This window comes from Neofelis nebulosa, chromosome 4 (assembly GCF_028018385.1).
Source record: "Neofelis nebulosa isolate mNeoNeb1 chromosome 4, mNeoNeb1.pri, whole genome shotgun sequence".
Lineage (NCBI taxonomy): Eukaryota > Metazoa > Chordata > Mammalia > Carnivora > Felidae > Neofelis > Neofelis nebulosa.
The window spans coordinates 118,296,955-118,313,048 of NC_080785.1; the positions used below are offsets into that span (position 1 = coordinate 118,296,955).

Consider the following 16,094-nt stretch of genomic DNA (forward strand, 5'->3'; position numbering starts at 1 on the left):
GACCCACCTGTTGCGAGTCTGCTGCTGTGCCAGCCTGAAGACCTTTCACTGTCTTCTCTAGTTCAGCCATCATCACTCGGAAGAAAATGACAAAGGTGTGCCTAAAAGGGGAAAATATGCACACCCACACAAGGATGACTAGTTAGATAGAACTTCCTAGGAAGAAGCCAAGGAACCAAAAATCATTTCCTTCTCCACTTCTCTGAATTTCCTTTCACTAGGGTCCACTGTAAAAGAATGGGGGTGGGGGTTGAAAGGATTAAAAAAGGAGTCCAAGAAGATGGCCTGTGAAACAATGGAATTAACTTTATGAAGGGAAACGGTGTAGTGGCATGGAAAGAGCCATGAAGTGGTGGTAAAAAGATCTGAATTCAAGTTCCTAGTTCCATAATTACTGCATGTGTAAGTCTGAGTAAGTTCCCTCTCTAACGCTCATTTTCCTCAACAGTACAACAGGGATAATGATACCTACTCACAGAATCGATGAAAGGATTAAATGACATAAAGAATGTGAAAGTAATTTATAAACTTTGTATGAGACAAAAAACCCACTGAGATGTACACATGATTGGATACTATAATCATTTTATTCTAAAGGTGGTTAAAATATTAGTCTCACTTTTAAAGGATGAAAGTACTAACAAGACACATTTGGTGACTAAATATTTATTGTCTTTGAAGACTCTACTGAAAATTCATTCGTCACTAAGGTCCTTTCACATGGGTTGATTGAGAACCCCTTGGAAAGAATGCACAGTATACGTTCTATGTGTTGAATGAATTACTGTACCTACCATCTGTAATAGAATTAGATGAAGGGTAAGGTAGTTATTTGGAAACCACATACATTGGACAATGTGATTCTAACTTAGGGAAAGAACTGGAAGAGAGAACTCCTTTACCTGGTTAGGGTGGGGAATGTGGAGGAAGATCCATCTTTAGGAGAACTGATCAGTTCTGGGACACCAACCCCAGCAAACTCCTCTATGGCCTTCAGAACACTGTCTGTATGCTCCAGGTAGATGCTGCATTGAGAGCAATAGGAGTATGAACACATGTTACAGAATTCCTAAATCAAGATTTCCTTCTTGAGATATTACCAGCTATTGAGCTTTACAATAACTACTAGCATTTATTCTTTAAAAAAAAATTTTTTTAATATTTATTTTTGAGAGAGACAGAATATGATTGGGGGAGGGGCAGAGAGAAAGACAGAGAATCTGAAGCAGGCTCCAGGCTCAGAGCTCTCAGCAGTGCCTGACATGAGGCTTGAACCCACGAACTGTTGAGATCATGACCTAAGCCAAAGTGGGACACTTAACCGAGCCACCCAGGCACCCCTAGCATTTATTCTTAATAAGATGAAAATTCCAGACAATTGTCAGGAGGTAAAGGAAATGATGTTTTAATTGGAAATACAGTTAGACACTTTGGAAGTGATGGGTGAGTCTTGGATATGGTAGGCAATACATAACGACATAACTCTGGGGACGCCTGGGTGGCTCGATCGGTTAAGTGTCCAACTCTTGACTGTGTCTCAGGTCATGATTTCACAGTTTGTGAGATTGAGCTCCGCATCCAGCTCCCTGTTGACAGTGTAGAGTCTGCTTGGGATTCTCTCTGCCTCTACCCTACTCATGCACTCTTTCTCTCTCTCAAAATAAATAAATAAACTTAAAAAAAAAATTACAAAACTCTGGTTAACAAGGCACAATACAACTACAGACTCCTCCCTTTTCTTCTCTATAATTTAATAATAAGGAACTAGCTGACAATATAAAACAGAACTAGAGGATCTTACAATCTACATATTCCATATTGTTAATTATTTTTTTTTTCTTTTTTTTTTTTTTTTTTTTTTTCAACATTTTTTATTTTATTTTTGGGACAGAGAGAGACAGAGCATGAACGGGGGAGGGGCAGAGAGAGAGGGAGACACAGAATCGGAAACAGGCTCCAGGCTCCGAGCCATCAGCCCAGAGCCCGACGCGGGGCTCGAACTCACAGACCGCGAGATCGTGACCTGGCTGAAGTCGGACGCTTAACCGACTGCGCCACCCAGGCGCCCCAATTATTTTATTTTTCAAGTATAATCAACATATCATGTCACATTGGTTTCAGCTGTATGATACACTTATCCAACTTTTTGTTAATTTCAAACCTACTTCATGGTTTCCAAGTTCCCCCTAACCACAGTAATTCCTCAGTCTTTGACCAGGCAAGAGATCCCAACAGTGACAAAATAGACTATTTGGCTCATGTAAAGAAACCGAGGCTCTCACCTGAGCAAAGTATGGAGCTGCTCAGTAGAGATGCTGCTCTTCTCTTTCTCCCCACTTGGCCATACCCGACAGAGGAACTGTTTGGCTAATGAAGCTGTTGGAGAAACAAGACAAACGCATTTCACGCATGGAAAATTGACCAAACTCTTGTTTTCCAGTCTTTTGGGGGATGATTAATGATCAAAAGGATTATTATTATTTACTTTACTTTTGAGAGAGAGAGAGAGAGAGAGAGAAAGATCGTGAGCAGGGGGAGCAGCAGAGAGGGAGGGGGATAGAGGATCAGAACGGGACTCTATGCTGACAGCAGAGAGACCCATGTGGGGCTCGAATTCATGAACTGTGAGATCATGACCTGAGCCAAAGTCATACACTTAACCAACTGAGACACACAGGCACCCCAAAAGGATTATTATTATTTTTTTTTATATTTACTATGAAGTTCCTAGTCTAACAGACAATTTGAAAAAAGCTGCCCATGGGTTCCTGCTCCAGTGGTCCTTCTACCAGAAATAAACCTAAGACTCAACACGTTCCGCCCTCTTACCCTGTCCTGACACACACAAACATAAACTGAATAGACACACACTGCTGAGCAGTAGGAAAACCAATCTTATTCCTCCTGGGCAGACCAATAAGCCATGGCAACCTCAGATTCACACCAAACGCTCCCCTTGAAATTAACAGGAAGTAATAAAAGGTTTGTTTTGCATTTTCTTCTGGTGTTCTGTCTGTACTGCCAATTAGGATGTATAAATCAATGAGCTGCATTCTAAGAACTATAACCAAAGATAAAGATTAGGAATGGGGCTCAGCTTTTCTTTAAACTTAATCTTGATTTGTTCTCCTTCTCCCATCCATTTTATTTACCTTGTAGTTTGTATCTCTTTTTGTCAAATATCTCAGATGATTTACCAAAAAAAAAAAAAAAGACATGAATAAACAGAAGGCAAACAGAAAATTACCTAGCCAACTGAACTAACCCAATCAGACTAAGCAATGTCAGCAGAGATCAATCATAGTTCCTTGATATAGCAAGAGGGCACACCCACAGTTATGGGGGGGATTTACATGTAAAACGTACAAGTTCCTAAGAAGCACTAAGTTTACAAACTTGAATTATTAATCCTATTTGTGGAAAAAAAAAAAAAAAGATGATCTGAGTCCATCACCAATTTTTTCTTTGTTCTTAGTAGCTGTAGATTTCTCCAAAATGACCATCAAAAGTCTGATGAGATAAAGAGCACACTGGAAACTGGGAATGCTGTGAGAGAAATTCTGCAAGTAATTGAAGCTCTGGCTGTAAAGGAGACAACAAAACAAAAAAGATACCACAAATATTACAGATATGTCTAAATTCATGAGTTGTTCAAGTCCACTTATGTATTTAATGGTCTAATCATTTTCAGGTGCTTTTGTGGCCATCACCTTTCAGGACCCTGATAGGGAACTGTAACCTTGTATGAAGAAAGCCAGGGCAGAACAGAGCCCAGTGGATGGAATTATGGCCTTGAAGAGTCACATACACCAGAGACCCAAATAGGAGTCTATGCCATGCTTGTATGAGCAATCCTGGACAAATTATTTGCTCTTTAAGGCCTAGGGCAACACAATGAGAATAAGGCTTAAATTCTACATTTATAGGGACAAGAGAAAGGAAATTATAAGGCAGAGAAAGCAGAGCTTTTAAATAAGCATGCCATATATGGTCAGTTTTCATTGTACTGAAATAATGGGAGATAGGGAGTCACAATTAATTCAAATTAATTCAAAATTGTGGTTGAAATAAAACTACAGTCAACTCTCTGATTGACTATGGAAAGGAAGTCAAACAAATTTAAAAGCACTATATTTAAAACAAAGTAAGGTCCTGCCTGATAGGGATGATAAATAATGACTGCAGACCCAAAGACAGCATAGAGTAGGTTAGAGAAACACCAAATTACTCGGGGAGAAGCTGGGATAGGATGCTGGGAGCCATGCTTCTTAGATCTCCTCACCTCCTTCCTCCACTGCCTGCCCTCAGCCTAGGCTTCTCTTCTTCCAAGATGGAGAGAAGATCAGTGGTAACTACTGCTACCTAACTACCCTACCGTACTAAAAGACAGAGTAGGTTCCTGGATAATCAAGAGTTCACTACAGATTACTAGTGTTTTCAAGATCATTACCTGAAAAGGCAAACTTTGGGGATGAAGGATGCACAAAGATTTAGTAGGACTGTTCAACAGTTTCTAATGTTTCAGGGTTTATCTGAATACGTACGTGACGAAGTTCACATAACTGAGGAAAAGCAGCTGAAAACACCGATTTCTCTCACGACTACTGGGAAACACCCAAGTGGTTTCCAAAAAATATTGCTAATCTTGTTCTAGGAGTTTCTTGGGACAACACTCCGTAATATGTAGTCTGACCCACCTGAGCAATTCCTCCAAGGCCTGGTCAGGTTCTCCTTGCTTCAGTCGGTTAGTAAGGACCTCAAGGGCTGAGTACAGTAAATGAACACAATGAGGCTGAAAAAATCCATTCCTAAGGGAAAGTCAAGGTAAGACGGTTGAGCTTAGTTTTAGGAAGATTGCTTGGACAGCATTTGAGAATCCTGGCTTCCAGGCTACACCATCAACAAGTTAATGGAGAAAATGGAGAACTAGAGCACTGAAAGTACCCAGGTGACCAATTCAGTCACAGCTCTGAACCTCATATTACAAATTAAAGTGCACCTAAAACAGTCTTGCCTTAAGGACCCAACAGTCCTCCTAGGTTTTTTTCTTTTTAAAAACTTTTTTTAGTAATTATTTTTGAAAGAGAGACACAGCAAGAGCAGGGGAGGGGAAGAGAGAAAGGGAGACACAGAATCTGAAGTAGGCTCCCGGCTCTCACCTGTCAGCACAGAGCTCGACGCTGGGCTCAAACCCACAAAATGCAACATCATGACCTGAACAGAAGTTGGAGACTCTCCTTCATACCTTACACTTTAGAGAAAGTCTCACCCTTCCTCCCCAGAAAAACCAGGAATAACTTGGTCAACTGTTAAATCAGTATCAAATCCACAGAAGTGCTCAATAAAAAACTTACTCCTTGGGGCGCCTGGATAGCTCAGTCATTAAGTATCTGACTTTGGCTCAGGTCATAATATCACGGTTTGAGTGAGCTCAAGCCCTGCTTTGGGTGAACATGAGCCACACACTTCAGGTAAAATCACAAATGCCACTTTGGGTGAGCCCCGCTTTTCTTTCTTTTCTTTCTTCCTTCCTTCCTTCCTTCCTTCCTTCCTTCCTTCCTTCCTTCCTCTCTCTCTCTCTCTCCCACTTTTCTTTCTTTCTTCTTTTCTTTTCTTTCTCTCCCTCCCTCCCTCCCTCCCTCCCCCGCCTCTCCTGGGATTCTCTCTCTCCCTGCCCCTCACTCACCTGTGCCCTCTTTATCAAAAAACAAAAACAAAAACAATTACTCCTTCTTCTAGAAGTCTTGACAATTCTATCTTCAGATTATCTCCTACTGTCCCTTCCTTCCCAAGCCTAGGCCACCCTCTAAAGCAGGCCCTTATCATCACATATGTAGATCAGACACCTTTTGATTGATCTTTCTGCATCCCTTTCCAATCTGTCTTGCACACTGCTGCCAAAAGGATTTTTCTAAAACAGTGATTTCATTATATCCTTGCTCTGATCATAAAGCCAAAATTGCTTCTCTGTACAACATTCAAATTCTTCTGACCTTTAAGACCCAGCACGATCTGAACCCCTAGATCTTCTACTCCTCTAGGAACATCTCCACATCACCAGTGGTAGTCCTTCTGTCTTGCAACAAATGTATTCTGAGGGCCTATCATAGGTCAAGTTTTGGGGGGGTAACAGCTTATTGAGATAGACCTGACATCCGATAAACTGCATGTATGTAAAATGTTGATCAGTTTGCTCAGGTGACATATATAAACCCATGAAACCAACACTACAATGAAAATAATGAACAGGGCACCTGGGTGGCTCAGTTGGTTGAGCGTCCGACTCTTGAATTTGGCTCAGGTCGTGATCCCAGGATTATGGGATCGAGGCCTGTATTAGGCTCCATGCTGAGCGTAGAACCTGCTTGAGATTCTCTCTCTGCCCCTTCCCCAACTCACGTCGTCTCTTAAAAAAAAGGAGGGGGGGAACATATCCATTACCCCCAGGAGTTTACTTATATTCCTTTGAAATCCATCCTTCACTCCATCCCCCCACCCGGCAATAGGCAACCATTGATCTGTTTCTGTCACTACAAGATTATATGCTTTTCCTTTTTTTTTTTTTTTTTTAAATTTTTTTTTTTTTTTCCAACGCTTTTTATTTATCTTTGGGACAGAGAGAGACAGAGCATGAACAGGGGAGGGGCAGAGAGAGAGGGAGACACGGAATCGGAAACAGGCTCCAGGCTCTGAGCTGTCAGCACAGAGCCTGACGCGGGGCTCGAACTCACAGGCCGTGAGATCGTGACCTGGCCGAAGTCAGACGCTTAACCGACTGCGCCACCCAGGCGCCCCTATATGCTTTTCCTTAGAGTTCTATATAAATGGAATCAAATGTTATATACTCTTATGTCTTGCTTTCTATTCAGTAGAATTCTTTTTTTTTCATCTATGTTGTTGTGTGTAGTATTCCATCATATGAAAATTTGTTTATCCATTTACCAGTTGGTGCACATTTGTGTCTAGTTTGGGGCTATCACAAATAAAGTTGCTATAAACATTTGTACACAAGATTTCGTGTAGATTAGACATATGCTTTCATTTCTCTTGAGTAAATACCTAGCAGTAGAATGGCTGGGTTTTGTGGTAGGTGTATATCTTTTTTTTTTAAGATATATATAACTTGTTTTATTTTTTATTTTTTAAAATTTACATCCAAATTAGCATATAGTGCAATAATGATTTCAGGAGTAGATTCCTAAGTGCCCCTTACCCACTTAGCCCATTCTCCACCCCCACCCTAACCCCTCCCGTAACCCTGTTTGTTTTCCATATTTATGAGTCTCTTGTTTTGTCCCCCTCCCTGTTTTTATATTTTTGTTTCCCTTCCCTTATGTTCATCTGTTTTGTCTCTTAAAGTCCTCATATGAGTGAAGTCATATGATTGTCTTTCTCTGACTAATTTCACTTACCATAATACCCTCCAGTTTCATCCACATAGTTGCAAATGGCAAGATTTCATTCTTTTTGATTGCCAAGCAATACTCCATTGTGTATGTATGTATGTGTGTGTGTGTGTGTATGTATATATATATATATATACATACACACACACACACACCACATCTTCTTTATCCATTCATCCATCGATGGACATTTGGGCTCTTTCCATACTTTGGCTATTGTTGACAGTGCTGCTATAAACATGGGGGTGCATGTGCCCCTTCGAAACAGCACACCTGTATCCCTTGGATAAATGCCTAATAGCACAACCGCTGGGTTGTAGGGTAGTTCTATTTTCAGTTTTTTGAGGAACCTCCATACTGTTTTCCAGAGTGGCTGCACCAGCTTGCATTCCCATACATCTAACTTTTTAAGGACTTACAAAACTGTTTCAAAATTGGGTGCACCATTTTACTTTTCCACCAGCAACATGTCAGAGTTCTACTTACCCCATGTCCTCACTAATACTGTAAGTCTTTTTAATTCAGCTGTGCTATAATTTTAACTTGGAATTCCTTTTTTTTTTTTTTAATGTTTATTTATTTTTGACAGAGAGAGACAGAACATGAGCAGGGTAGGAGCAAAGAGAGAGGGAGACACAGAATCGGAAGCAGGCTCCAGGCTCTGAGCTGTCAGCATGGAGCCTGATGAGGGGCTCAAACTCACAGACTGCGAGACCATGACCTGAACCAAAGTCAGATGCTCAACTGACTGAGCCACCCAGGAGCCCCAACTTGGAATTCCTTACTAACTAATACTATTGAACATTTTTGCATTACTTATTTGCCACCCATACATATCCTTGATGAAGCATCTGTTCCAATCTTTTGTCAGGCACTGTTCTTAAGTACTGAGGATATAATAATGATTGGTTTCAGCTCCCAAGGAGCTCATGGTCTAGCAAGGAAGACAGATTAACAAGCAATTACAATAAAATGTGCTAAATTTTACCATAAGAGGATACCAGAGTATTTTTTTTAAGTTTATTTATTTATAACCTCTACACCCAATATGGGGCTTGAACTCATGACCCTGAGATCAAGCGCCACATGCTCCACAGCCTGAGCCAGCCAGGGCCCTGAGAATACCAGAGAATTAGGAAAAAATTAGGGGTTAGAGAGGGAGGAAGGAGGCTTACTTGTCCTAGGGGTTGAGAAGACGGTTCTGAGGAAATGAAGTTTAAATCCAGATCTCAGGGGCGCCTGGGTGGCTCAGTCGGTTAAGCGTCCGACTTTGGCTCAGGTCATGATCTCGCGGTCCATGAGTTCGAGCCCCGCATCGGGCTCTGTGCTGACAGCTCAGAGCCTGGAGCCTGTTTCAGATTCTGTGTCTCCCTCTCTCTCTGACCCTCCCCCGTTCATGCTCTCTCTCTGTCTCAAAAATAAATAAGTATTTTTAAAAAAATAAAAAATTTAAAAAAATAAATAAATAAATCCAGATCTCAGAGATGAATTAGAAAAGACTGGTGATCAAGGAAGATAGGGATCCTGGTAGAAGGATGAGTATGCGTGAAGTCTTCCAGGTGAAAGTAATATAAGGTGCTGAAATTAGTTCCATATAGCTGGAGGGCAGAGTGTAAAACAATGAGTGGAAGAGCAGGAATCAGATAATAAGATGCCTTAGAAATAAGGTAAAAGTGTTTGCATTCAAAAAAAATCTAAGGACAACCAGAACCAAAGTTGGGATAGAATAAGGTTGGGTTTACACTGGAAAGACCACTCTGATGTGTGAACAAAAGGACTGAGCGAGGGCAAATGGAAGCAGAGACCAACTGTGAAACTAGTCCAGGTGAGAGATGATGTGAGTCTCAAAGCAGTGCAGAAGGAGAGGAACAGATAGCTAGATAGCTATTTAGATGTTATTTAAAAGATAAAATTAACAGGATTTGGTGACCCAATGTGGAAGAGACAGGAACAAAGAGTAACTTCTGATTTCTGGTTCAGACAACTGGCGGTGCCATCTACATAGCTGGGCAAGGCCGAAGGAGCAGTGGTGAAGATGATAAATTTCATTTTGGATGTGATGTGCCTGAGGTGTCATCGACACATCTAAGGAAGCATTGAGTAGGCAGTTGGATATAAATGCTTATAGCTCAGAAGATAAATTTCAGCACAAATTTAAGCTTGGGTGAGGCTGCCCAGAAAGCCTCTATAGGAGAAGAGAGGAGCCAGGGCCCAGCCCCGAGGAGCAAAAGCAATTAAGAGATGTGTCTTCTTCATTTCTACTTTCATCCATGCCATGCCTTGCAGCCCATTCCTTTACCTCCCAAAGGCCATCTATTCTTCAGGGTCCCATGAAGTCCCATTCCTTCCACAAAGTATCTCTAAATACCCCAGCTCAAAATGTATTCAGATCTTTAACATATAACCTGGAATTTATCTACAAGTTGTTTAGTAACAACTTTTTTTTTTAAAGTTTTATTTATTATTTATTTTGATAGAGAGAGAGAGAGAGAGAGAGAGAGTGTGTGTGTGTGTGTGTGTGTGTGTGTGTGTGTGTGTGTGTATGTGTGGGCCTGCACAAACAGAGGAGGGGCAGAGAAAAGGAGAAAGAGAATCCCAAGCAGGCTCCAAGCCATCAGTGCAGATTCTTATGTGGGGCTTGAACTCCCAAACAATGAGATCATGACCTGAGCTGAGATCAGGAGTCAGACGCTTAACCGACTACACCACCCAGGTGCCCCAACAATTTTTTTCTTTTTAAGATTTTATTTTTAAGTAATCTCTACACCCAACGTGGGGTTCTGAGATCAACTCATGGCCCTGAGATCAAGAGTTGCAATGGGGCGCCTGGGTGGCTCAGTCGGTTGGGCGGCCGACTTCGGCTCAGGTCATGATCTCGCAGTCCGTGAGTTCGAGCCCCGCGTCGGGCTCTGTGCTGACAGCTCAGAGCCTGGAGCCTGTTTCAGATTCTGTGTCTCCCTCTCTCTGACCCTCCCCCATTCATGCTCTGTCTCTCTCTGTCTCAAAAATAAATAAACGTTAAAAAAAATTAAAAAAAAAAAAAAAAAAAGAGTTGCAAGCTCCACCAACTGACCCAGCTAGGTGCCCCAGTAACAACTTTTTTTTTTAATGTCATTATTCATTTTGGGAGAGAGAGAATGAGCACACAAGAGGGAGGGTCAGAGAGAGAGAGAGACAGAGACAGAGAATCCCAAGTGGGCTTTGTGCCAACACAGGGCTCAATCTCACAAACTGTGAGATCATGACCTGAGCCGAAATCAAAAGTTAGACACTTAACCAACTTAGCCACCCAGGTGCACCCCTCCGCCCACCCCAGTAACAACTTCTTAAGTTAACAATCTCTCCAGCATTATTACAGAAAACCTGCCATAGCAAACCTAGCTAAGAATCAGATGCCCAGATTTGTTACAATATCAAGTCACCTAATTTTTTCTTTTTTTTTTTTTTAATTTTTTAACATTTATTGAGACAGAAAGAGAACACAAGCAGGGGAGAAGCAGAGAGAGAGACAGAGGGAGACACAGTATCCAAAGCAGGCTCCAGGCTCTGAGCTGTTAGCACAGAGCCTGATACGGGGCTCAAACTCACGGACCGCGAGATCATGACCTGAGCTGAAGTCAGTCGCTTAACTAACTGTGCCACCCAGACACCCCCACCTAATTTTCAAATGAGTTATAACACTGGTCGCATAAGATACAGAGGGTACAAGATCAAATGAAATGATACAGACAAAAACACTCCAAAGAGAACAAGTACCATATTTATATAAGACTTACAGACGCTTTCCCTTATTTTCTCTACCTCAGTGCCTTGGTGACTGTCAAGTAAAAGCAAGTATATACTTAATTATTTTCACCTACTGTATCTGCCACTTACTCACCAAGCAAAAAGAGCATGAAAAATCTGCAGTAGCCTCTGATAGCATGAAGACATTATGTGGTACTCCTGAACTTTCATTCCTGGTCCATCAACTACACTTTGATTCTCAGCAGATAAGCACTAAAAGGGAAAAATGTTTTTAGGACAGTTGTTTCAGCAATTGCCTTCATTTTCCTTCAGTATTTTTCAACCAAAAATGAAATCTCTTGTTCACTTTGTAATTTCTAAATTTCTATAATAATAAGATAGGCTGCTGACCTGAAAATAGCTGTGAATGTTCTCCAGATGGTTACACATTGGAGTCAGCAGTTGAACAACACTATGAACAATTTGTTGGGCAGATCTCTGATGGAGATGTGAGAATCCAATATTTCGGTGTCCTTTACTCTGTAATAAATTCAGAGTTACTGGGGAAGAAACTGCTGGATAGCTTCTCTGAAACTAAGAATTTGTTAAGGAGTTTACTCAGACTTACGTCACGAGGTAGAAGTGGACAGAAGAAAGTGGTTATGTGCCCAAAACTCTTTTTGGACAAAGAGATCTTGTCCCATCTTCAAATTACATTGGCTTTCGTAGAATACAAATTGTTTGCAAAGAATAGACCCATAATTACTGAGATAAAGCTCACATAAAAATAGAAATCACTTAGGCTGAAAAGACCATTAAATAGTAAACGGTACAAAAATGAATCAAATAACTGGATATATTAAGTTTAAATGTTTACACCTAAACCTTTCATGTTTTGTTGTTTGCATCACCCAACTGCTTTATCAGATGTTTTGTGCACATCTGTACATTATATACACATGTGAGGTTCTGGGTTTCTCTAGATAGCCAACTACTACATTGAAGGCTTGGGCACGGGCTTAGTTTGGGAGGCTTTTAAAACAAAACCTAAGTAAAGAAAAGGATTCAGGAATGCTCCAGGCTTTAGAAATATGTATCTTGTTTGAGGTGACTTTTTTGATTTGTTTCAGAGTTCCTTTCTAAATCAAGGTGAATGGTCTGGAAATGAGGCTGCCAGTCATGGTACCCAATGACCCAAACACAATGCCAGAGAAAGTGACAACTTATTCACTAAGATCTCCTTGTTGCCAAATTCATTAAGGCCAGGGCCTGTGCTTCTGCCTATACGAACCTTGAGGAAGGGGATTCTCCTGGCAACAGAAGGTATCAGCATATTCTCCAGCTTCTGGGAGAGATCTTCCAGCAAGAAAAGTAGCTCAGGGGGCTGAAGTTGCACAACTTCTGTAGCCTGTCATAAGGAGAAAAGAGAGGATAATTCCGAGCATGTCCTAGCCATCTTTTCTGGGGAGCACATTTCATGTTTACTCTTCCCAATGGGTGAAGAATCTGACCATTCCCAAAAAAGGGGTAAATTTCCCTACCTCATATAAATGGCTGTTGTGCTCTGTCAACAAATCATAAAGTCAAGAATTCCCAAAGTAAAACAAATTTCAAATTATTAAAAAAAGAATCCAAGCGAGCACAGTTTTAGAAGACATACTTTTTCTCTAGAAGTAAATGTCTCTGTGTATCCTTCCAGTTGTGGCCTCGAGGTACATTTCCTAAGTACCTGGGGCAAAAAATGACTAATTCAAGGGAATTTCATTTTTCTCTGTTTACTTCCTTCCATATTTTCTTTCTGCTAATGTTCTGCTACTACTAACTCTGGACAGGATCCCTATAAGTGTATTACACTACCAGAAGCAGAATGAGCCAAATACAGTCTCACTTCAAACTATTCGTTCAATATACTTTTATGGAGAATCTCCAAGCTGATGTACAAAGACTGGGGTTGGGAAGGGGTGATCCTATCTCTACTTTAAAGGAGTATACATTTTTCTAAAAACCTATGGTAAAAAATTTCATGATATTCCTCTTTTTACTTGTTTTATTTTTTTAAGTTTTTATTATTTATTTTGAGAGACAGCAAGAGAGCACATAAGTGTGAGCAGGGGAGGGGCAGAAAGAGAGGAAGAAAGAGAATCCCAAGCAAGCTCTGTGCTGTCAGTGCAGAGCCTAACTCCTGACCTGAGCCAAAACCAAGAGTCAGACACTTAACCAATTAAACCCCTCTTTTTCTGAACCTGGAGAAACTACTCTGGTGAAATCCCTTATCAAAAGTTACCTTTTCCGTGAAAATGTCCTCTACTTCCCACTTCACTATAAATAGCATTCTCTCCTCAGAGTTTCACTGGTACTTGGTTCAGACCATCAATATAGCAGACACTGCTAACTATGTGTGCTTCCCTTATTAGATTGTGAGCTATTTGAAGGCTAGCATTATGCTGTATGCTCTACTGAATTGCCAACATCTAGATTAGTGGCAAACACAAAAAAAACCTTGATAAGCATTCTGATGGAGGCTGAACAAATGTCATGAAAGAGTGAAAACAGCATTAACCTCTATAAACCAGAACAGTGCTGCTCTCCAAGAATAATCTAAAAAGCTTATTATTTGTAACCTAGGATAAGGATCATCTCTTTGGCATGATTTTTCATAATTACCTAACACATTGTAAAAAACTTAGATTTATAAACATCTAGATGATGAAGGGGGTGCCTGGCTGGCTCAGTTGGTACAGCATGTGACTCTTGATCTCTGATCATGAGTTCAAGCCCCACATTGGGCCTAGAGTTTATTTTTTTTATTTTTTATTTAAAAAAAAATTTTTTTTTAATCTTTATTTATTTTGAGAGAGAGACAGAGTGTGAGCAGGGGAGGGACGCACAGAATCAGAAGCAGGCTCCAAGTCCTGAGTTGTCAGCACAGAGCCTGACGCGGGGCTCGAACTCATGAACCGTGAGATCATGACCTGAGCCGAAGTTGGACGCTTAACCAACTGAGCCACCCAGGCGCCCCGAGTTTACTTTAAAAATAAATAAACAGGTGCCTGAGTGGCTCAGTCGGTTGAGCATCCAACTCTTGATTTCAGCTTAGGTCATGATCCCAGGATGGTGGAACTGAACCCCGTGTTAAGCTCTGGACTGAGTACAGAGTCTGCTTAAGAGTCTCATTCTCTCAGGGCGCCTGGGTGGCTCAGTCAGTTAAGCGTCCGACCAGCTCAGGTCATGATCTCACGGTTCATGAGTTTGAGCCCCACGTCGGGCTTTGAGCAGACAGCTCAGGGCCTGGAGTCTGCTTCAGATTCTGTGTCTCCTGCCCTCTCTCTGCTCCTTCCCCACTCATGCTCTGTCTCTCTCTTTCAAAAATACATAAACATTTTAAAAAATTAAATAAAATTGTTTACGTTAAAAAAAATTATGAGGATGATTATTTGAAATTACTTTCACTACATATAAAACCTCTGGAAGCCAGAGTCTAACTTCTCTCAGTGCATAGTACTCTTATTAAAATGAGAGTAGAGATGAGAAATTTTCTGAAAGAAGATTAAACTCTAGGATTTCAGCTCTGTCACTTACTTCAGTGTGCATTTCAGTATCAAAGATGAACTTGGTCACAAGCCCACAATGCAGGATAGAGAAGACCTCAATGTCCAGTTCTCGGAAAAAAAAACGGTAATTCTGTAGTGACACTGATGGCTTTTCTTCCTTCCCTTTGAACCCCTGGGGAAAAAGTAGCAGCAAACCAACAGAATAAATAAAGCTTCTATATTAACCTGATTTTTCATGAGGACTTCAAAATGCAATTATGCATTCATTTTGTGCAAAAGTTACTTTTTCAGCATATCACCATTCTCCTTTCACCAAAGTCCCTAAATATTCCTAAGACAAAAGCACCTAATTTAAGACTGGGATAGGGGTCACCTATTAAGACCCTTTGTTGGTTTCTACTTGGGTATGAACTACTAGACAAACCAAGGTGTCATGGCATGGTACAGAAAATGATGAGCTTCAGCACCAGACAGGTCTGCGTTCAAATCCTTGCTCAATCACTTATTAACTGTGTGAATTGGGACAAGTCACTTACTCTCTCTGGGTCTTAGTTTCCTTACCTATTAAATGTAGATACTACTACTAATCTTGGGTTTTTAGATTATAGGAGCTATCCATAATAAATACTCAATAAACAGAAAAAACAGAAATAATTGGAATCGATGTGGTTTAGGCAATTTCATAAACATATAACCTACTCTGTGATTGGTAAAGTTATAGGAAAAAAGAACTACTATTTATTAACTATCAGAAACTGTCCTAAGCATTTCATGTTATCTCAATTCATTGAGAAGCTGATAATCTCAGATCAGAGTGGGGAAGAGGCTAAAAGCAGTATATCTAAAACCATATCCTAAAACAGAATTTGATAAATGCCACAAAAGGGAGTTAAAAGTACTGCTGGGGTATAAAAAACGGAGTGACACATTCAAGAAAATAACTAGAAAACACTGTGTGGTAGTGATAAAGACTTAGAGTCTAACCCTAACTCTGCTACTGGATCACCCCAAAGCCTAGGAGAGTTCATTTGCCTCTCCTTTCCCTAATATTTCTCTCTGTAAAATGCAGAGAATAATGCTGGTCTTTTGTTAATCTTACTGGGTTGTCACACACCTTCATGGATACCCATCATTCCAGTACCTTTTCCAGCTGGCTTCTATCAGATGGTGTAGGGACACACTCTGAACTATCCTCCTTTGAAAGTGTGTCAGAGGAAGATGTTTTGCTGCCATCTGCTTTCCGTTTCCTTCCTCCTTTTGTTTCAAGAAGAGAAAAGTAACTCAAGTAATCAATAATCATGTTTGCTAAATATCATGCCTTTAGAAAACAACTTGCTGAAGACTATCTAGGGGTAGAGGAGGTAATCTCATAACCCTGTATTATAGTTCATTTTATAACCATGCCAATTAA

At 40.7% G+C, this 16,094-nt stretch overlaps 1 protein-coding gene across 3 annotated transcripts in view; it reads right to left on the bottom strand.

Moving 5' to 3' along the window:
* The window catches only part of FANCD2 (FA complementation group D2), a 65,010-nt gene that overhangs the window by 9,772 nt on the left and 39,144 nt on the right, over positions 1 to 16,094 (bottom strand). For all 3 annotated transcript variants that reach the window (XM_058726027.1, XM_058726025.1, XM_058726026.1), the window contains exons 28-37: positions 15,825 to 15,937; positions 14,712 to 14,855; positions 12,424 to 12,540; positions 11,544 to 11,672; positions 11,287 to 11,405; positions 4,698 to 4,808; positions 3,455 to 3,582; positions 2,283 to 2,376; positions 903 to 1,025; positions 8 to 101 (exon numbers count right to left, since the gene is read on the bottom strand). In XM_058726027.1, coding sequence (XP_058582010.1) covers positions 8 to 101; positions 903 to 1,025; positions 2,283 to 2,376; positions 3,455 to 3,582; positions 4,698 to 4,808; positions 11,287 to 11,405; positions 11,544 to 11,672; positions 12,424 to 12,540; positions 14,712 to 14,855; positions 15,825 to 15,937 — 1,172 coding nt within the window. The remainder of the gene's footprint in view (positions 1 to 7; positions 102 to 902; positions 1,026 to 2,282; positions 2,377 to 3,454; positions 3,583 to 4,697; positions 4,809 to 11,286; positions 11,406 to 11,543; positions 11,673 to 12,423; positions 12,541 to 14,711; positions 14,856 to 15,824; positions 15,938 to 16,094) is intronic.